The 24221-nt window shown below is 43.8% G+C and overlaps 1 protein-coding gene across 2 annotated transcripts in view; it reads left to right on the forward strand.

Annotated features, from left to right (window-relative positions):
• Positions 1-24221, forward strand: part of LOC126266718 (titin homolog) — a 1013152-nt gene that overhangs the window by 701759 nt on the left and 287172 nt on the right. For both annotated transcript variants that reach the window (XM_049971188.1, XM_049971189.1), the window contains exon 23: positions 13671-13827. In XM_049971188.1, the coding sequence (XP_049827145.1) occupies positions 13671-13827 (157 nt within the window). The remainder of the gene's footprint in view (positions 1-13670; positions 13828-24221) is intronic.

Raw genomic sequence — 24221 nt, forward strand, 5'->3', positions numbered from 1 at the left:
CGAATGCCTCGCCAATATGCTGCCGATACGGTTGCACCATCGGTCGGAGGATGGTACTCACGTATCGTACAGCCGTTACGGCGCCTTCCATGACCACCAGATGCGTACTTCTGTCCCATGTGATGACACCCCAAAACAGGAGGTAACTTCCACCTTGCTGCATTCGCTGGACGGTGTGTCTAAGGCGTTCAGCCTGACCGGTTTGCCTCCAAACACGTCTCCGGCGATTGTCTGGTTGAAGGCATATGCGACACTGGGACACTGATCGGTGAAGAGAATGTGATGCCAATCCTGAGCGGTCCATTCGGCATGTTTTTGGGCCCATCTGTACCGCGGTGCATAGTGTCGTGGCTGCAAAGATGGACCTCGCCATGGACGTCGGGAGTGAAGTTGCGCATCATGCAGCCTACTGTGCACAGGTTGAGTCCTGAGTTGGCTCTACAAAAAGCATTATTCAACAGGTGATATTTCTGTCAGGGTTCCTCCGAGCATAATCCGTAGGTAGCGATCATCCACTGCAGTAGTAGCCTTTGGCGGCCTGAGCGAGGCATGTCATCGACAGTTCCTGTCTCTCTGTATTTCCTCCATGTCCGAACAAGATCGCTTAGGTTCACTCCGAGACACCTGGACACTTCCCTTGTTGAGAGCCCTTCCTGGCACAAAGTTACAATGCAGACGCGATGGAACAGCGGTGTTAACCGTCTAGGCATGGTTGAGCTACAGACAACACGAGCCGTGTACCTCCTTGCCGGTGGGATGACTGGAGCTGATCGGTTGTCGGGCCCTCTTCGTCTAATAGGAGCTGCTCATGCATGGTTGTTTCCATCTTTGGGCGGGTTTAGTGACATGTCTGAACAGTCAAAGGGACTGTGTCTGTGATACAATAGCCCCAGTCAATGTGTTTCTTCAGTAGATCTGGTAACCGGGGTGATGCAAAACTTTTTTTATGTGAGTACTTCAGATTGTTTTCGCAGCCTCATGAAAACTTGCTTTTAGCAGTCAAAACTAAAGGCTGACTCCATAAATAACTGAATTATAGTTTGTACCAACATATAACATGGAGAGGTTCTATTAGCGGTCGAAACCAGAGGCTGAGTCCATAAAAACTAAATTATAGTTTGTACCAAAATATGAGCAAAGACTACTATCATAATTATAAAATTCATTTACTAGGTGGCAATTACTAAACTATAAGAAAAAAATTGAATTAGTTAGAAACTAGGCGTGCGCGCACTTTATTCAACACGTAAACGTCACCACAGATGTACGGACTTAGGTTACGACATGTCCGACATGTCTGCCACCATTGGCGGTGATGTGGCGCAGACGAAGAGCGAAATTCTGCACGACCCGCTGAAGTGTCGGAACGTCGATGCTGTCGATGACCTCCTGGGAAGCTGTTTTCTGTTCATCAGTGGTTTTGGGGTTATTGCCGTACATATTGTCTTTAACGTAGCCCCACAAAAAGGGGTCGCATGTGTTCGGATCCGGAGAATGGAGGCCTCTGAGTACCTTAGAGCCACAGTGCGGTAGTCAAAGTGCTCCTCCAGGACATCAGACACTCTCCTGCTTTGAGGGGGTCGAGCTCCGTCTTGCGTTAAGCACATCTTGTCAAAAACAGGGTCATTTTGATAATGGGGATGAAATTATCTTCCAAAACCTTCACGTATCGTTCACTAGTTACTGTGCCGTCAAGGAATATCGCGCCGATTATTCTGTGACTAGACATTGCACACCACACAGTCACTCGTTGGGGTGAAGAGCCTTCTCGATCGCGAAATGTAGATTCTCAGACTTCCCCCCCCCCCCCCCCCCCCCCCCATCAATTCGACAGTTTTGCTTACTGACGGATCAATCCAAATAAGAGTGGCCTTTTTCGCTAAACCACATTAATTACCATCATGTCCCGCGGCCAACTCTGCAGTTTGAAGGTGCCAATACAAACCGTTCAGAATTTATGACGATTCTCATGTAGTTCAATAATTTTCATCTTGTATGTATGTAGATACTCTATGAACTACAACTTTCAGTCAGAATGTTTTGATAACGTACATCCCGTTGACACGGCTGATAAAATTATAGTTAAAAATAAAAATAAATTTTACACACCAATGGTGGCATTATTCTGTTGTGAAAAGCTGGAATACTTTGATATTTACTGTTCTATCGTTACCGCGCCGTTGCTTATGGGAAAACACCTGGCGCGTGACTCGGCGGCAACCCGCTTACCTCCTGCGCGCGAAAGGTTGTCGCTTTCAAGGCGAAATACAATGTCGCCGCGTGCCATTTTGACAAGAACAGGTGCGCCAAGTATACTAAAGCCGATAACACATGTAAACGTTGTATAAGTACCTTCAGATTACATCAAAAGAATACGAAAGGCTCTTTCAAATGGCAACTGTATTTCAGGCAGTACAAAGTTATCGGTGTGGTGAGGATATAAATTATGCCGTAAGGAATACCGAGTTTCGGTAAAAAGCGCACAGTCAGAATTACGTCCACAGCGGTTCTGGCGTCGTGACGCCTTAAATCTCGAAAGGCTAGTGTTTATTGCTCACTGATAGGCAACAAAACATATGAGGCTATACATGCATGTTTTTGCTTGGCAAAAGAGGTTTCGTTGCAACCACAAGTAAGAACTGAAGGAGTAGTAGAAGAAAGTGCTAGCCCACAAGATCGTGTTTTGAGTTAACACATGTTATAAGTTTCATTAAATTTAAAGGTAAATATATATATACAATAAGGCAATGCGATTTATATAGCAGACAGAGCTTCCTAGCGTTACGTGGAGAACTTCTTCTTAGCAGATGTGGTGCATTCGAGAACACAACTGATCATGCAATCAGACTAATCCTTACTAAACTTCAGTTATTAGTAGAGATATTTACCGTATGCGGAAGAGGTATTCGGGTGCTCAGTGTTAACATTGTTACGCTAAAAATCGTGAACGTAGAGCTCAAATTACCATCCGGGATAAATGGTTCAAATGGCTCTGAGCACTATGGGACTTAACATCTATGGTAATCAGTCCCCTAGAACTTAGAACTAATTAATCCTAACTAACCTAAGGACATCACACAATACCCAGTCATCCGGGATACGTTTGTAATATCTCGTAGAGGTAAAAATTAAATTGTTTTGTGTTTAACAACAGATAGGCTTTCTATAGCAGCGATCGAACATTTCGAAGCACTTTTTTGTGGAGGAAAAGCCAGTGTTAGAAAAATGCTTCTCTTGTCTTATGTCAGAGTAAAGGTAGCTAAGTGCTTACAGCACAGCGAGAGAACAGTGTTACGTTCACGTTCAGAACGTTTATTCCTTTGCTACCAGATTTCATCCTCTGCGCGCCATACGAGATTTCTTTGTCCACTCTTGGTTCGTAACTTCTCCTTTGTTGCGTAAACGACTTACCGTCATCGTTAGCATGTCTATTCGCTCTTAAATTACATTCACATTTCACATGCAAACGCCAGTAGGAAGTCGAATTGTTACCTTGCCACGATCGCTGGAATCTGTATGAGCACTGGTTGCCAGTCCCTGTTACTCTTGTGCCACATCCTTACAGCGAACAGTAACGAGAAACAGACGCACCCTGTGAATACCATTACCTCGATACTGAATGAGAGCATTGTCACACTTTGAAAGGACTAAATTTACTACGTCGACCGTCTGTTTCTGAAAAAAATGTGCAGTACAGCCCAAGAAACATTCTACAGTAGATTCAGTAGTTGATCCCAGTACCCTATATCACCGTCGCTAATTGCTTGTCGAGTACGGTTTTACAGGAAACTCTAATGAAAAAGGTTATAGCACTTCGTCTTAACGAGAATAAACAACGCCGAATTACAGAATAATTTTCGGGTAATATTATTTGCAGCTTTTGAAAGAACTGGCACAATAAAAGATAAGTTTCGTTTCAAAAGACAACTTCAACGTCATATTAACTGAAAATACTAAAGCTTCTGTACACGTGTATCCAAATGCAAATGGTAGTGATCAAAACCATGGTGACAAGTTGATGCAGATCACTGTTGCAGGTTTTCCTTTAGACTGTATTTGTAACAGACTCAGGTCATAAGAGTCTGCGAGGCCCAATTTGTTGAGTATGGAAACTGACGGGCTCGCAGAACGACCAGACTTTCGGTGGCTGTCTGCCATGTGAGCGCCTTCACAATTTGTTGTTTGCAATGCAACATCATTGTCTAGGTTTCACAACATCCGTTATAATACCAGTAGCATTAGGAGCTATAGTACGTTACCCTTGTAATTTGTAAATGTTCCTAACTTTATTTAAATTGTTGTACACCCATGCCCGAGGGAGGACTCGAACCTCCGCCGGGACCAGCAGCACAGTCCATGACTGCAGTGCCCAAGACCGCTCGGCTAATCCCACGCAGTGACTTCACATTCCTCAAATTGTTGAGGAGAGACGTGTGTATATACAGGGTGGTCATTGATAGTGACCGGGCCAAATATCTCGCGAAATAAGCATCAAACGAAAAAACTGCAAAGAACGAAACTCCTCTAGCTTGATGGGGAAAACCAGATGGCGCTATGTTTGGCCCGCTAGATGGCGCTGCCATAGGTCAAACGGATATCAACTGTGTTTTTTTAAATAGGAACCCCCTTTTTTATTACATATTCGTGTATTACGTAAAGAAATATGAATGTTTTAGTTGGACCATTTTTTTCGCTTTGTGGTGGATGGCGCTGTAACAGTCACAAACGTACAAGTACGTGGTGTCACGTAACATTCCCCCAGTGCGGACGGTATTTGCTTCGTGATACATTACCCGTGTCAAAATGGATCGTTTACCAATTGCGGAAAAGGTCGATATCGTGTTGGTGTACGGCTATTGTTATCAAAATGCCCAACGGGTTTGTGCTATGTATGCTGCTCGGTATCCTGGACGACATCATCCAAGTGTCCGGACCGTTCGCCGGATAGTTACGTTATTTAAGGAAACAACAAGTGTTCAACGTGTGAAACGTCAATCACGACCTGCAACAAATGATGACGGCCAAGCAGGTGTTTCAGCTGCTGTCGCAGTTAATCCGCACATAAGTACATCTACATCTACATGACTACTCTGCAATTCACATTTAAGTGCTTGGCAGAGGGTTCATCGAACCACAATCATACTATCTCTCTACTATTCCACTCCCGAACAGCGAGCGGGAAAAACGAACACCTAAACCTTTCTGTTCGAGCTCTGATTTCTCTTATTTTATTTTGATGATCATTCCTACCTATGTAGGTTGGGCTCAACAAAATATTTTCGCATTCGGAAGAGAAAGTTGGTGACTGAAATTTCGTAAAAAGGTCTCGCCGCGACGAAAAACGTCTATGCTGTAATGACTTCCATCCCAACTCGTGTATCATATCTGCCACACTCTCTCCCCTATAACGCGATAATACAAAACGAGCTGCCCTTCTTTGCACCCTCTCGATGTCCTCCGTCAATCCCACCTGGTAAGGATCCCACACCGCGCAGCAATATTCTAACAGAGGACGAACGAGTGTAGTGTAAGCTGTCTCTTTAGTGGACTTGTTGCATCTTCTAAGTGTCCTGCCAATGAAACGCAACCTTTGGCTCGCCTTCCCGACAATATTATCTCTGTGGTCCTTCCAACTGAAGTTGTTTGTAATTTTAACACCCAGGTACTTAGTTGAATTGACAGCCTTGAGAATTGTACTATTTATCGAGTAATCGAATTCCAACGGATTTCTTTTGGAACTCATGTGGATCATCTCACACTTTTCGTTATTTAGCGTCAACTGCCACCTGACACACCATACAGCAATCTTTTCTAAATCGCTTTGCAGCTGATACTGGTCTTCGGATGACCTTACTAGACGGTAAATTACAGCATCATCTGCGAACAACCTAAGAGAACTGCTCAGATTGTCACCCAGGTCATTTATATAGATCAGGAACAGTAGAGGTCCCAGGACGCTTCCCTGGGGAACACCTGATATCACTTCAGTTTTACTCGATGATTTGCCGTCTATTACTACGAACTGCGACCTTCCTGACAGGAAATCACGAATCCAGTCGCACAACTGAGACGATACCCCATAGCTCCGCAGCTTGATTAGAAGTCGCTTGTGAGGAACGGTGTCAAAAGCTTTCCGGAAATCTAGAAATACGGAATCAACTTGAGATCCCCTGTCGATAGCGGCCATTACTTCGTGCGAATTAGAAGACAAATTGCGCGACAATCGGGTATCTCAAAAACGTCGGTGTTGAGAATGCTACATCAACATCGATTGCACCCGTACCATATTTCTATGCACCAGGAATTATATGGCGACGACTTTGAACGTCGTGTACAGTTCTGCCACTGGGAACAAGAAAAATTACGGGACGATGACAAATTTTTTGCACGCGTTCTATTTAGCGATGAAGCGTCATTAACCAACAGCGCTAACGTAAACCGGCATAATATGCACTATTGGGCAACGGAAAATCCACGATGGCTGCGACAAGTGGAACATCAGCGACATTGGCGGGTTTATGAATGGTGTGGCTTAATGGGAGGAAGGATAATTGGCCCTCAATTTATCGATGGCAATCTAAATGGTTCAAAGTATGCTGATTTCCTACGTAATGTTCTACCGATGTTACTACAAGATGTTTCACTGCATGACAGTATGGCGATGTACTTCCAACATGATGGATGTCCGACACATAGCTAGCGTGCGGTTGAAGCGGTATTGAATAGCATATTTCATGACAGGTGGATTGGTCGTCGAAGCACGTTCACCGGATCTGTCGTCCCCGGATTTCTTTCTGTGGGGAACGTTGAAGGATATTTGCTATCGTGATCCACCGACAACGCCTGACAACATGCGTCAGCGCATTGTCAATGCATGTGCGAACATTACGGAAGGCGAACTACTCGCTGTTGAGTGGAATGTCGTTACACGTATTTCCAAATGTATTGAGGTTGACGGACATCAGTTTGAGCATTTATTGCATTAATGTGGTATTTACAGGTAATTACGCTGTAACAGCATGCGTTCTCCGAAATGATAAGTTCTCAAAGGTACATGTATCACATTGGAATAACCAAAATAAAATGTTCAAAGGTATCTACGTTCTGTATTTTAATTTAAAAAACCTAACTGTTACCAACTGTTCGTCTAAAATTGTGAGCCATATGTTTGTGACTATTACAGCGCCATCTATCACAAAACGAAAAAAGTGGTCCAACTAAAACATTCATATTTCTTTACGTACTACACGAATATGTAATAAAAGATGCAGGTTCCTATTTTTAAAAAACGCAGTTGATATCCGGTTGACCTATGGCAACGCCATCTAGCGGACCAACCATAGCGCCATCTGGTTTCCCCCTTCAAGCTGGACAAGTTTCGTTCTTTGTAGTTTTTTTCGTTTGACGCTTATTTCGTGAGATATTTGGCCCGGTTACGATCAATGGACCACCCTGTATCCTCGTATTAGTGAGAGTCGGCAAAAGCCAGTTCAGACTGAGTGGTGCTGAGGTAGCTCGCTGACACCGAAACCTCCAGATGTCAGACACCCCCGGTGAGTGTCAATAGAGTACCAACCAAAACTCCGATTCAGTTCGTACTACGTTCTGTCGTCCAGTAGAACTGGCGTAAACGTTAATTAAAAGTAGGGCCAGAACTACGGAGTACATCAAAAGCATAAACGTGACTACCACACGAAAACTACTTCCAGTTTGTTTTATTTAATCGTATGGCTAGGGCCCACGGTCTGGCAGACCGTTCGCCGGGTGCCGGTCTTTCAATTTGACGCCACTTCGGCGACCTGCAGTCGATGAACATGATAGGATGATGATGATGAGAGCACAACACCCAGTCCCTGGGCGGTGAAAATTCCCCGACCAAAGCAGGGAATCGAACCCGGGCCCAGAGGATTGACAATCCGTCATACTGACCATTCAGCTACCGGGGTCGGACACTATTTCTACTGTAATACGTGAAAGTGTTATATGGTACAACGCGTTTATGACACGTAAAAGGGCTGTTCGGAATTTACAGCAATGTTTTCTTGACAGTTTGCTTTCGCTACTCAGGAAAATACTTGGACCCAAGATACAAGATTGTATCTGGACGCGCAAAAGCTCTGAAGAACTGTACTCAAGGACTGAACGTTTCACGTTAGGTGCACAGAAAAGGCGATTGAAAATCTACGGACATTTAGGAAGAATGGACACCTCTACAATAACAAAGAAAATCTTCCTTATCATCAAAGGAACTCGCTAAACCAGGGCACGCTGGCTAACAGAAACCCAGAATGACCTCACGGAACTCTGTATTGACCCACTAGAATCCACACGGACTGCGTACAGACAGAAAAATCAACTCTGATAAGTTCACAATCATAAAGCCGACGGAAAAGAATCTGAAATATAAAAACGCATGAACACAAGAAAGAAGGCAGGGTCATAGTGAAAGGACGAGGAAGTTTTGGGAAAAAAGATAAGAACAAGAAAGCTGAGAAGACCCACGCTAATTAATGGTTCTGCGTGCTCCTTAGAGGGCGAAACGAAAAAACAATAAATAATAATAAACACATAATTTCAACTAACGGAGAGAAACCAGACTGCAATAAGAACATTGCTACAAACTCGGAAAAGTCCTTTTACATATTCGGAAAATTTTCTCGCATATAACAGTTTCACGCGTAAATAGTTTAAAAAAAAATGTTATCGGTGGTATTTGAACGCTCTACCTTCTTGTACACGCGAGATCTACGACAAAATTACTCACAGATACGTTTTTCTTGTGCTACATAGCTCTGGAGATACTTTCAGTTACCGTTTACGCATCTTGTACTGGACGACAGCACACAGCGCGGACTAAATTGGTATTCTGGTTGATACTCTATCGAGACACAACGTTTGGTTCCGATCTGAGTGTCTGACATCTCGAGGTCTGGGTGTGAGATGCCCAGTACGTTACTTTTGTGAATGACTTTCTATAGTGAGTTTGAAGCACTGGCAAACTTGGCCAATGGCTGATGTTACTGTCAATTTGAATTGTGAAGTGTATTCACATAACAAATATTATTCTCTAGACACCTGTTTTGACTTATCAGTTGGTACCAGTTTAATTAATCATTCTGCCGACCGCGGTGGCCGAGCAGTTCTAGGCGCTTCAGTCGGGAACCGCGCGACTGCTACGGTCGCAAGTTCGAATCCTACCTCGGGCATGGATGTGTGTGATGTCCTTAGGTTAGTTAGGTTTAAGTAGTTCTACGTTCTAGGGTACTAGTGACCTCAGATGTTAAGTCCCATAGTGCTCAGAGCCATTTGAACCAATTAATCATTTGTCATAAACGAAATCCACAAGCTGATTCTGTGGCTTCAGTTGAGTGTCGGGTAAGGAGCAAACTTTTTTGTTGACTTGGGTCTACAAAACGCCACAGTCTGCAGGGACGTACTTTCAAATAAAGAATAAAGATAACATCATAATCTTGACAACACAGTCCACTGAGAGCAGCGATCTGATTCTATATTTAAAAATGAACAGTCGAAATCGCAATAATATTTCAGTACTAACCGGTTTCGGCTTCTTTACAAGCCATCTTCAAAATTTTTTGGCCATGAAAGGGTAGGAACAGCAAGGTTACAAACTGTGCTATTATATATGGTTCTAAAATAAAATACAGAAAAATTACGTACAGTACTATTGTATATGGTGTTAAAAATAGAGAAGGTTGTAGCGTTTACCCCTACGGCTGCTGGTGGCGGCTCCTCAGATTTTTCGTGATACCACGGACGTAGACTGACTGATGGCTGTGGAGCCACGGCTTAAGCAGTGTGCATTTCGCACCGACTACGGATTACGTCATCACCAGCCAATGGCAAACGCTTCACAAGAGCTGTGGTCAGTTCCCACAGTATGTTCGCGTAGCCCACGTACAGGTACATAAGGTGTTAAAATGCTACCAACCATAAGGCAAGTGGTGACTTATGTTAAAATAAACAAACTTACAAACAACGGCATCAGCAGCCATAGGGCTAAAGGCTATAACCTTTCTCTATTTTTAACGCCATATACAATAGTACTCCAGAATGAAATTTTCAGTCTGCAGCGGAGTTTGCGCTGCTATGAAACTTCCTGGCAGATTAAAACTATGTGCCGTACCGAGACTCTATCTCGGGACCTTTGCCTTTCGGGGGCAAGTGCCCTACCAACTGAGCTAGCCAAGGACGACTCACGCCCCGTCCTCACAGCTTTACGAGGTGCATTCAAGTTCCAAGGCCTCCGATTTTTTTTTCTAATTAACTACTCACCCGAAATCGATGAAACTGGCGTTACTTCTCGACGTAATCGCCCTGCAGACGTACACATTTTTCACAACGCTGACGCCATGATTCCATGGCAGCGGCGAAGTCTTCTTTAGGAGTCTGTTTTGACCACTGGAAAATCGCTGAGGCAATAGCAGCACGGCTGGTGAATGTGCGGCCACGGAGAGTGTCTTTCATTGTTGGAAAAAGCCAAAAGTCACTAGGAACCAGATCAGGTGTGTAGGGAGCATGAGGAATCACTTCAAAGTTGTTATCACGAAGAAACTGTTGCGTAACGTTAGCTCGATGTGCGGGTGCGTTGTCTTGGTGAAACAGCACACGCGCAGCCCTTCCCGGACGTTTTTGTTGCAGTGCAGGAAGGAATTTGTTCTTCAAAACATTTTCGTAGGATGCACCTGTTACCGTAGTGCCCTTTGGAACGCAATGGGTAAGGATTACGCCCTCGCTGTCCCAGAACATGGACACCATCGTTTTTTCAGCACTGGCGGTTACCCGAAATTTTTTTGGTGGCTGTGTGCTTCCATTGAACTGACTGGCGCTTTGTTTGTGGATTGAAAAATGGCATCCAGATCTCATCCATTGTCACAACCGATGTAAAGAAAGTCCCATTCATGCTGTCGTTGCGCGTCAACATTGCTTGGCAATATGCCACACGGGCAGTCATGTGGTCGTCCGTCAGCATTCGTGGCACCCACCTGGATGACACTTTGCGCATTTTCAGGTCGTCATGCAGGATTGTGTGCACAGAACCCACAGAAATGCCAACTCTGGAGGCGATATGTTCAACATTCATTCGGCGATTCCCCAAAACAATTCTCTCCACTTTCTCGATCATGTCGTCAGACCGGCTTGTGCGAGCCCGAGGTTGTTTTGGTTTGTTGTCACACGATGTTCTGCCTTCATTAAACTGTCGCACCCACGAACGCACTTTCGACACAACCATAACTCCATCACCACATGTCTCCTTCAACTGTCGATGAATTTCAATTGGTTTCAAACCACGCAAATTCAGAAAACGAATGATTGCACGCTGTTCAACGTCGCCATTTTAAGTATTTAAAACAGTTCTCATGTTCGCCACTGGCGGTAAGATTCCATCTTCCGTACGGTGCTGCCATCTCTGGGACGTATTGACAATGAATGCGGTCTCGTTTTAAAACAATGCGCATGTTTCTATCTCTTTCCAGTCCGGAGAAAAAAAATCGGAGACCTTAGAACTAGAATGCACCTAGTACATCTGCCAGTACCTCGTCTCCTGCCTTCCAAACTTTACAGAAGCTCTCCTGTGAACCTTGCAGAACTATCACTCCTGGAAGAAAGGATATTGCGGAGGTACGGGCAGAAGTAAAGCTGTGAGGAGGGGACGTGAGTCATGCTTGGGTAGCTCAGTTGGTAGAGCATTTTGCCCGCGAAAGGCAAAGGTCCCGAGTTAGAGTCTCGCTCCGGCACACAGTTTTAATGTGGCAGGAAGTTTCATATCAGCGGACACTCCGCTGCAGAGGGAAAATCTCATTCTGGAAACATCCCCCAGGCTGTGGCTAAGCCATGTCTCTGCAATATCCTTTCTGCGAGGAGTGCTAGTTCTGCAAGGTTCGCAGGAGAGCTTCTGTAAAGTTTGGAAGGTAGGAGACGAGGTACTGGCAGAAGTAAAGCTGTGAGGACGAGGCGTGAGTCGTGCTCGGGTAGCTCAGTTGGTAGAGCACTTGCCCGCGAGTTCGAGGCTGTCTGGCACACAGTTTTAATCTGCCAGGAAGTTTCAAAATCAGCGCACACTCCACTGCAGAGTGAAAATTTCATTCTGGAAAATTCTGTAATGGATAAAAACACTGTGTTCCAGTTCCGAAGGGCTGGGCTGGACTAGGCAGTGTGATAAGCGCCCACTCTTGACCTCCCCCTCATCCTTCTGGATGCCTATGATGCCATATAACGACACCTAGCTCTGAAAATGGCCTCAATTCAGCGACGGAGAGGACCCAAAGGTTCCGTCAGGTATTACGTATCCAGCTGCAGTCACCACCTTCACAGATTGACCCAATTGAGCTAAGTCTCTCTCCGGCACACAGTTTTAGTCTGCCAGGAAGTTTTACAATAGTATTGTCTGTAATTTTTACTACAACGATCTGTATCTTATTTTAAGACCATATGTAATGGTACATTTTGTAACTTTGCTCTTCCTACTCTTGGAGCGCCAAAAAAATTCTGAAGATGCCTTACAGATAAGCCGAAACCGGTTAACAAAGAAATATTGTTCCGATCTCGACCGTTCATTTTTAAGTAAAGAGATAACTAAGTAACTTTGAGAGGTAATGACTAAAACATTGTGATTAGTTTGGTCAGTACGTGTGCAGTAAGCGCGCTGTGGCACTGAATCTTGAAACGTCCCCTTAGAAAAATTAATGAATTACTGTGCTGGTAAACCCCTTACGTTATTTGATTTTCAGACCGCTGAGGAGAACTGAACGTACTCAGACATTTCGCTCTTTACCTGTTCTGATCAACACTAAACTGGCACACAATATTTTTAGCGCAACGCAGTCTGACTTTCAAAAATCCCTACAAAAGAATGGCCCTGACTAACAACAACCTATACATTTCATGAATCACTTACCTCACAAAAATCTTCGTCACTCGAACTACTGCAATACAGCGAGCACCAATATTGTCAGCTAGATAAAAGATTCTAACTACTGAAGGGACTAACTACTGATAGGCATAATTAGCAAATGAAAGATTTTGATAGAGATCAAACAATGTGTTTACCTTAATAGTATTGAAAAGTCATTATATATATATATATATTGGTAACGCCACGTAGCGCTCTCTATGAAAATCAATGGCTGTGCTGTGTGCAGTCTGTGGCTGGTTTGCATTGTTGCAATATTTGATATTGTAGTGTTGGGCAGTTGGCTGTTAACAGCGCGTAGCGTTGCGCAGTTGGAGGTGAGCCGCCAGCAGTGGTGGATGTGGGCAGAGAGATGGCGGAGTTTTGAGAGCGAATGATCTGTATGTGTGTCCATCAGAGACAGTAAATTTGTAAAACCGTATATCATGAACTGATCATGACATACGGTTTTACAAATTTACTGTCTCTGATGGACACACATACAGATCATCCGCTCTCAAAATTCCGCCATTTCTCTCCCTATATCCAACACTGCTGGCGCCTCACCTCCAACTGCGCAACGCTACGCGCTGTTAACATCTAACTGCCGCTGCCCAACATTACAATAGCGGACAACAATGCCCACCAGCCACAGACTGCAGACAGCACAGGCAGTGATTTTCATACAGAGCGCTACGTGGCGTTACCAATAAAAACGTAAACAGCCTGCTTAGACTCTCTCTCGTTGCCTCCCGGACAGCTGATCCCGCTGGGCGGCGACTTCGTGGCTGAGGTGGACGGCGAGTCGGCGCGGCTGAGCATCGCGCACGTCTTCCCCGAGGACGAGGGCCAGTACACGTGCGTCGCCTCCAACGCGCTCGGCTCCGCGCGGACCTCCGCCTGTCTGCTCGTCGACGGTGAGTTTGCAACCTCCCCCTCCCACACGCACTGCGCTCCTGCCTCCACAGGCGTCTCCTCCACCACGATTGGCCAGAGGTAGCGGCGAGCCATAGGATGCGACTTCAGTTGTTATTGTTGTTGTGGTCTTCAGTCCTGACCTTGGTTTGATGCAGCTCTCCATGCTACTCTATCCTGTACAAGCTTCTTCATCTCCCAGTACCTACTGCAACCTACATCCTTCTGAATCTGCTTAGTGTATTCATCTCTTGGTCTCCCTCTACGACTTTTACCCTCCACGCTGCCCTCCAATACTAAATTGGCAATCGTTTGATGCCTCAGAACATGTCCTACCAACTGATCCCTTCTTCTAGTCAAGTTGTGCCACAAGCTCCTCTTCTCCCCAATTCTATTCAATACCTCGTTATTAGTTATGTGATCTACCCATCTAATCTTCAGCATTCTTCTGTAGCACCACATTTCAAAGGCTTCTATTCTCTTCTTGTCCAAACTATTTATCGTCCATGTTTCACTTCCATACATGGCTACACTCCATACAAATACTTTGAGAAACGACTTCCTGACACTTAAATCTATACTCGATGTTAACAAATTTCTCTTCTTCAGAAACGCTTTCCTTGCCATTGCCAGTCTACATTTTATACCCTCTCTACTTCAGTAGAAGAAAAAAAACACTTTCGCGATCCCCCCCCCCCCCCCCCAAAAAAAGAAATACGGACTGATTAAGAAGTATTCTACAGACCAATTTTATAATAACCTACACACATCTTATCGAAAATTTTCCGTCCCTTACTAATGCTGAGCAGTATAAACTGCGCCCTTAGATTAGTAACGTTTATTGCATCTATTGTTTTATCTTGTCTTCCCACCTTTTGTGCCTTCCCATTTCACAAACCTGGTGCTGTCGTAATCCATGCTACGCCCTTTGCACAGTCAGCGTTCCGGCACGGTTGACCTTATTGGCTACCCCATATCTGAGTGGCGCTAGTTAGTGCTCAGCTCGTCTTCCCTGTACCGTCACGATGGTCTGACCCACGTCAACTTTCTCGCACTGGCGACGGTAGCCGTGGATTCCAGGTTTTCAAAGACCTAAGTCGTCCTTAACAGGGTGACGGTTATTGAACTATGATAAAACAACGCAAATCTGTTAAAAACACACTTTATTCAGTATATAAACGCCACTACAGATATTCGGATTTAGGTGATGACATGTTCGATATGCCCGCCATCATTGGCGATGATGTGGCGCAGAGGAGTAGCGAAATTCTGCGTGGCCCCCTGCAGTGCCGCAACATCGATGCCGTCGATCACCTTCCCAATACCTGTTTTCAGTTCAGAAATTGTTATTGCTGTACACCTTGGGTTAATATAGCCCCACATAAAAGAGTCGCATGTATTCAGACCTCGAGAATATGACGGCCAATCGATGCCCATGCCAGTGGCCTCTGGGTACCATAGAGCCAGAATGCTGTCCAAAGTGCTCTTCCAGGACATCACACACTTTCCTGCTTCGATGGGGTCTAGCTCTGTCTTGCGTGAACCCCATCGTGTGGAGATCTGGGTTACTTTGGGTAATGGGAATGAAAACACCTTCCAAAACATTCACGTGTCGTTCGGCAGTCACCGTGCCATCAAGGAATATCGCACCGATTATTCCGTGACTGAAAATTGCACACCGTTGAGGGTGAAGAGAGTTCTCGATCGCGCAATGCAGATTCTCAGTCCCCCAAATGCGCCAATTTTGTTTATTGACTAACCAATCCAAATAAAAGTGGGCTTCGTCGCTAAACCAAACCATACTAATTGTCATCATGCCCCGCGGCCAACAGTCTAGTTTGAACGTCCTAAAGGAAATCGTTCAGAAGTTATGGCGATTTTATTTCACATAGTTCAGTAACTGTCACCCTGCACATGTGGTGATGGTTCTGGAGATGTACCACAGACACTGTTGACCTCGTGTGTAATCTCGCATATACTGTGACCCATCCCACGTTCAAAGTCGGTTACCTCCCGAAGTGCTGCTATCTTCACTACACACCTGTCTGGTACAGACTGCTGCGATATAGCGTCTGCAGTCTCACCATATGCCGCAACATTCGGTCGTCATTCATGTCAGCACCACTGACTTTTGGCCACTCAGGATATTTACTTCTGTACTCCATTAATCTGTGTTACGTACTCCATAGTCCACCTGCACAATTTATCTGCTCCAGTGCTACTTCCGGCACTACTTTAGCTGCGTTAAAATCGGTCGGGGTTACCATATTGAGAGCTGACACTGCCCTTCTTATCTACTGCCCGACCACACTTTGACCACGTGATACGAGGAACGACTTGTCGGTAACGAAGACAACTGCAGCGAGCCACACTGTGTTAAAGTCCATAATTTATTTTTCTGTAATTAGTTTCAAACCTAGACCCATCACCACTCTCTGGGTGGCTCATGGTTCAGCGTGTCAAACATCAAGAACGCTACACTCCAAGTTTTACACCAAAAAATGTTTTCTTCAAGATAAAAAAGTAGAAATTTTTAAAATAAATCCTCGCTGCCATCTCATAAAAGATGTAGGCCAGAAACTAGTTACGAAAAAAATAAGCTATTGGTTCAAAAACAGTGTTGCAAGTTGCAGTTTTATTCATTGCTCATATTTTGAAACAAACAGCATCGCTGTCCCCAAGTTGTCACAGATAAGCAATGAGGAATTATTGTGTAAACGTAAGTCGGTATACGACAAATAGGTATCTCACTTTTCAAATTGCCGGTGTGTAAAAGTAGATGAAAGTCTCACAGTATGACGTCAGGCGATGAATCCGTGAGTATGTGAGTAAGGACACAATATGTCTTTCTCTTTTATATTAGAAACAGTCATCGGAAAAAAATGACCGTGTTCTTAGATTTATTTTGGGTGCTGAAAAGGTGCAAAATGCATCCAGAAAAACCAGTGAGTTGGCGTTGTATGGTTACCTTACAGAAATCAGAAGCTGGCAGGAAGAAGATTCACCAGTTTGCTTTTGTTCTACAATATTTGTTTTATTGTGTTAACCGGTTTTGGGCTTACAAGGCCATCTTCAGACATTTACTGAGTATTATAACCAAAGAAGTTACAATATTTCCAAACAACATTGGAAGAGAAGTAACAGATCTAGACTGAAGTAGAAACATACAGTAAGTAACATCTTTGTCAGTGTGGTGGTAATGCAATGAAAAAGTAAAAATTGAACAGTACATAAATAACAATGGAACAGACAGGAAAACCTTTAACATAGAATGGGAACAGCATGCCTACATAACAGTTTCTATTAATAAACAAAACTAATAAAATAAAATGAAATCAGGAGGTATGAAACATGGAGAGTGATACACAAACCAGTTAAAAGAATAGACAATTATCAATGTAACTGCAGAATACATAAGAAACTTAAGCAATATCGATAAGATAAACAGAAATAAATAAATGCAGGAAAATGGAGGCGTTTGAGGGAACCTACAGTAAATGCAGTATTAGTTCGTCAGAATAAAGAGCCTGTTGTATTTCACAAGGATTCTATTTTCTGTACTCATGCTCAAACTGTTTCAACAGATCCTTTTCTTCGAAATAATTTGTAATGTTCGAATACAGTCTATGTTTCTAAAGCCTTCTGGAAATCGATGTCAGTTGTATGGTTCTGTAATATAGTGCATTACTCCTGTTGCCTTTCTTGCGTATTGGTGTAACTTGTGCAACTATCCAGTTTTTAAGTTGGGATATGTCGTCGAACGAGCGGTTGTGTATGATTGTTTAGTACGGAGGTATTATATCAGCATACTCTGAAAGGAACATACAGTCTGGACCGGAGGACTTGCCGTCGCTACAGCGCAGCGAAATTATTTATCGTGTCTTGCCTGTGGTGAACATCACATATGACCGGAATCTCCTTGGACTTTCAGGCAGATACCGAGACACAGTTTCGTTATGGGAAAAAAGCGTCCCGCATTGAAGCTCGCGCTAAATTTCGAGCTTCTGTAAAACGTGGCCAATCTTCTTTCTCTTCTTCGTTCTCTTCTAATCGGTAGCTAGATGAACCTTCCTGATTAGAAAAGAAATCCAAATGCGCAATATATTTAACGTTTAACGACGAACTTTACACCCTACCCGTCATCACTCGTTCCAACTACTTAGGTGTTGTCCTTCAGGCGAAGATGCTTCCACTGTTTGTTATTTATAATAAATGTTTGCTACTAATGTTGGTAGCAGTCGTAATACAATTTATTTCAAACTTTCGTGTTTTTTTTTTTTTTTTTTTTTTTGCACGAATACGATTTTAAACTTCTTGTGGCCCATTAATTTTTTTTCGCAAAGAGCAACATTTCATTAATCGCATTTAAATCGTGGACTGCTACAAGTCGTTTTTGATTGACATCATCTTCCTCTCTCATTTAATCATAGCTTTTCTCCCCTTTTTTATGCGCTCTTCAGTTCGTCAAAGTTTCTGCCTTATTTCCTTTTCGGCGTAACTGGTTTTTACGTCTGCGTGGCGGCTTGTACAACTTCCAATTCCACTTCCCGATTCTTCCAAAACTGGATGCGCGCGATAATCATCGTTGGATGCACCCAGCAGTCAATTAGCATCGTAATAGCCGATCCCCTCAGTGTGGCATCCAGTCGAAACTTTGTGTGCTTTTAATGACATTATAGCCTCTGGAAGACTAGATAAAAATCACCCCTCTCAGACTGGATCGTTCATCCATGCGCCGTAAACTGCAGCACAGCCATGCACTAGGATGATGGCAGGACGTGTAATCGCTAAAATAGGTCCCAGCCTTCTATGATTGCTCTATCTCCATGGAAACGTGGAAATCAGGTTCTTACGTGTAGGACGACTCATTTTCGTTTAAATAGCGTCAGGTTGCCTCATTTTAATATTAAGTTGTCGATAGGGCAAGTAGCAGGAAGTCTGACTTTACGTCTTATTTCTGTCTCTGTACTCCTACAGATCCATCGAGAAGACGTGCTGTGGCTAAGCTACCTGATTGACATTTAAGAGGGGCCCATCCAAATCCACGTCCAACCATCAAGTTTTCGGTGTACGTTGGTGTCTTTACATATCTCCAAGTGAACTATTGGCTAGTTCCTTTGAAAAAGCCACAGCAGATTTCCTGTGGAGTCCTTGTTCATTGTGACCTGTGTGTTTCTAACTATAATATTTATCTTCCTCCAGTTGTCACTTGGTATTTTATGCTTGAAAAAACGATTTATTTTGACTATATACACTCCTGGAAATTGAAATAAGAACACCGTGAATTCATTGTCCCAGGAAGGGGAAACTTTATTGACACATTCCTGGGGTCAGATACATCACATGATCACACTGACAGAACCACAGGCACATAGAAACAGGCAACAGAGCATGCACAATGTCGGCACTAGTACAGTGTATATCCACCTTTCGCAGCAATGCAGGCTGCTATTCTCCCATGGAGACGATCGTAGAGATGCTGGATGTAGTCCTGTGGAACGGCTTGCCATGCCATTTCCACCTGGCGCCTCAGTTGGACCAGCGTTCGTGCTGGACGTGCAGACCGCGTGAGACGACGCTTCATCCAGTCCCAAACATGCTCAATGTGGGACGGATCCGGAGATCTTGCTGGCCAGGGTAGTTGACTTACACCTTCTAGAGCACGTTGGGTGGCACGCGATACATGCGGACGTGCATTGTCCTGTTCGAACAGCAAGTTCCCTTGCCGGTCTAGGAATGGTAGAACGATGGGTTCGATAACGGTTTGGATGTACCGTGCACTATTCAGTGTCCCCTCGACGATCACCAGAGGTGTACGGACAGTGTAGGAGATCGCTCCCCACACCATGATGCAGGTTGTTGGCCCTGTGTGCCTCGGTCGTGTGCAGTCCTGAATGTGGCGCTCACCTGCACGGCGCCAAACACGCATACGACCATCATTGGCACCAAGGCAGAAGCGACTCTCATCGCTGAAGACGACACGTCTTCATTCGTCCCTCCATTCACGTCTGTCGCGACACCACTGTAGGCGGGCTGCACGATGTTGGGGCGTGAGCGGAAGACGGCCTAACGGTGTGCGGGACCGTAGCCCAGCTTCATGGAGACGGTTGCGAATGGTCCTCGCCGATACCCCAGGAGCAACAGTGTCCATAATTTGCTGGGAAGTGGCGGTGCGGTCCCCTACGGCACTGCGTAGGATCCTACGGTGCTGGCGTGCATCCGTGCGTCGCTGCGGTCCGGTCCCAGGTCTACGGGCACGTGCACCTTCCGCCGACCACTGGCGACAACATCGATGTACTGTGGAGACCTCACGCCCCACGTGTTGAGCAATTCGGCGGTACGTCCACCCGGCCTCCCGCATGCCCACCATACGCCCTCCCTCAAAGTCCGTCAACTGCACATACGGTTCACGTCCACGCTGTCGCGGCATGCTACCAGTGTTAAAGACTGCGATGGAGCTTCGTATGCCACGGCAAACTGGCTGACACTGACTGCGGCGGTGCACAAATGATGCGCAGCTAGCGCCATTCGACGGCCAACACCGCGGTTCGTGGTGTGTCCGCTGTGCCGTGCGTGTGATCATTGCTTGTACAGCCCTCTCGCAGTGTCCGGAGCAAGTATGGTGGGTCTGACACACCGGTGTCAATGTGTTCTTTTTTCCATTTTCAGGCGTGTATACGAAAGTAGTCTCTGTTCCAGAAAGAACAGATACCATTCATGACCGTGCAGCTTCTCCAGAATGAAATGATAATTAAATCGACACCCTACATGATACAGGCGCTGATATACATCATTGGGAACATGTTGAAAACATGTATCCCGACCGGGACTCGAACCCGGGATCTCCTGCTTACATGGCAGACGCTCTATCCTTCGGAGCCACCGAGGGCACAGAGGACAGTGCGCCTGCAGGGACTTATCCCTTGCACGCTCCCCGTGAGACCGACATTCCCAACATGTCCACACCACTACATTCGTAGTGCGCCTGATAGATGTTTGCCCATCACATTCATAACTCGTGGCAGATTAATCTACCAAGTCATATATATATATATATATATATATATATATATATATATATATATATATATATATATATGAAGATAGTATCTGTTCCCGAAATAAAAAATAGCACTGATAACCGTGCAGCTTCTCTAGAATGAAATGATAATTAAATCGACACCCTAGCTGAAAACAGGCGCTGATTTACATCATTGCGGACACGTTGAATATGTGTGCCCCGACAGGGATTCGAACTCGGGATATCCTGCTTACATTTTCAACATGTCCCCAATGATGTATATCAGCGCCTGTTTGCAGCTAGGGTGTCGATTCAATTATCACTTCACTTTTAGGTAGTTAGGTTGAATGAGGTACCTTCTTTCTTGCAAAACACAGTTCTACTTTTATGATTGTTTTCCTACACAACAATATCTCGGCACATTTGCACCATTGCCAGTGGACCTTCACTGTCGAGAAAATTATAAATTCAGAGTTTTATACGAACAGATACATTCTAACATCGTATCTAAATATTTCTGTTTGTAATTGCGACTTAATTTTTTACCTTAATTAGTAGTCAAATTACGCACCCGACATGTCTCGAAAACTCCCGTCGATCGAGTACAGTTAACGTTATAGGAGCATTCCTAACTCGTCAAGCGCTAACTTCAAAACATTCAAAACTCAACGTTTATCTTCTTATTTATACCGCTGTAGAAGCGCTATAGTGAACACAGACCACCTCAGATCTAGAGATCCTGGCCGCAGGATGGAGAGACGACACTTTGCTATGGAATACAAGATGGTGCATAGGGGAATTTACAAATTAAAGATGGAAAAGTGCGGGAAATTTAAATACTAAAGATGGCAGATCGCTGTAAATTAAAAATTGAAAATGGTATATGCCAGGAAATTATAAATTTTAAGATAGATGACAAACAATTTTAAAAGTCGAGAATGACGGAACAAGCGCAATTGTGCTTTGTAGCCCCTCCTGTCCCCTCCCCTCTCCACCAATCAGAGCCTAGTACTTTAGACACAACTGAAATGAAACGGTTAATCACAATGAATTGTGGTGCTCAAAAGAATCCGAACGCTCTGATTCTTTTTTTTTTTTTTGCGCAATGCTTAAAAGTATTTATCCAAATGTCCAGCAAAATCACAACAGAGCCTTACATTAATTATTTTCCACAGCTAAATTGGTCTATGATTCTTGAAAGTGTCACAAAGCAAGCAAGCAGCATTGGCAATACTGAACTTGCTGACGGAGTGATTTTCTTCTTCCTACACGTTTTATCTTGCTGACATCCGTTGTAATTGGCTCCCGGCTTGTTGTAATATGACACACACGCTGCATTGCTAAACACACGTAGGCACTACCGCTTATCTAACTTATAGCTTAAATTGCAGCTGCCGGTGATAACTACGAAAATAATATTATTCCACAGGTTAAGGTGCAAATGTCGACGATAATTACGAACATAAACAATATTATTCCCACGTCTAAATTCGTCAGAAACACCTCTCTAAACACGATAACGAAGTTGGCCAAACATTACTGTGCTCTGGTGCTAGTATGTTATCTACATTTTGCTGCTCAAAACGTATGTCATCTTCTACTAACATACAATAGAAACTACATCACACTTCGAAGGAATAGCTTACTGAACAGTACTAATATGCATTCATATAGGTAAGAAGCGAGCTTTGCTATGCTTTCAGAGTCAGTCAAACATTATAGTGATCACATGCTAAGGTATTAACTTTGTCTTTCAGTATAAAACGTTTGTCATCTTCTTTTGACAATGTTAAAGCAAGCTTTCTCATAGTGAAAACTGCTCTCTTTGAATTGGATATTTTTCAATAATTTTATATATCATACTTGGTCTGGAATCTTCGTACACTTTATTGGCACTTGCTATGAGGTCTGAACTACTGGGGACCAATGGCTGAATAGGAAAACAGTTAAATGGTGAACTGGTACATTGGTTAAACGTTACGCGTTACACCATTCACCATTTACCACTACCCGTTACCTGTCACGTGTATACAGCACCAGATTTGAACCAATATCAAAAGTATGAATGCTAGATGATTCACTGGCAGGTGTCAATGGGAATTTAATAATTCACAAAGTAAGATATCGAGGAACGTTAGAATGATACAATCTTTTGTTTAAAATTAAACTTCTTGAAAAGCTTTCCACAACCGGAGATCTAAATTATGGTAAAATTCTTAAGAACGGCAATGCTCATAGGCAAATATGTCTCTCCTCAGAGAAATAATTATCAACAGAGGCTGTAAATATACCAATATCATTACGCTTGCATTAAATAAAATTCCAGACCATTAATGAGAGATGATGACATACGTATTGGCAAGGGAGAGAACGCAATGTCTAAGTCCAATCTAATTGTGCTAAATGTTGAATACAGAAAAACTTGTCAGGTTCTGTCAGAGGAGAATCTGCGAACCAAGAAACACGCACATCAACTTCCCATCACACAAATTTCTCAGGAACTGATTCAAGAAGGACAGTTATTTAGAAAGAATAAGATGAAGAAGAAGACAGGCCAAGACACAGATGTTAAAGTCAAAGAAAACAAAGTATTTATGAAAGCATAACGTCGGGATATTGGAGGAGCAGAAGAGAAAGAAAAAGGAGATGATTACAATGAAGAAGATGACGAAGAAGAAGAGGATGATTATGATGATGCCGATGGTGATGAAGAAGAAGAGGATGCTTATGATGAAGATGACATTCTCGACTGAGAGACGTTGGCAATAAAACACTAGTAGATATCGACTCTATCCATTAGACTGACTCGAATAAATTTATAGAGCAATTAGTTTTCTTGCTAGCTCTGAAAGCAGTAATCAATAATTCACATGATAATGAAATACTTGCTTGACGTCCACGATGGCTGTCGAAAATATTAAAGCGAAAGGCTCAATTGCAGAATGGGATGTCGTGTACGAGAGCATTCTGCCACTTGAAAGAAACCGATAAAAGGTGTATTTCACAAATTCGAAAGATTTGGAAATAGTTGACATAATGATTGCATGGGATTTCACATACTGAATAGCATGCACTGTATCATGGGAACAGGTACTGACGGGGCATAGTCTGGACTGTAGCGCCAATGTTACAAGCTGGTCGTCACAGGAGCTGAGAGCTTAGAAGGTGCACCCATGTTCATGAAATAACCTACTGTTTGAAACAGATGATATCCTAAAAATCATTGAAGATGAATAACACATCATACGATGCCAAACGATTTGCACTGCAGTGCGAAGTTCAGTGATTTCTGTGTGGCTGAAAGCGTAAAATACAATAAATGTGATTTACTTTGTGAAAATGTAAAAGAAAAATTGTCATGAAATTTATACCTAG

This window comes from Schistocerca gregaria, chromosome 4, assembly GCF_023897955.1.
Source record: "Schistocerca gregaria isolate iqSchGreg1 chromosome 4, iqSchGreg1.2, whole genome shotgun sequence".
NCBI classification, from domain to species: domain Eukaryota; kingdom Metazoa; phylum Arthropoda; class Insecta; order Orthoptera; family Acrididae; genus Schistocerca; species Schistocerca gregaria.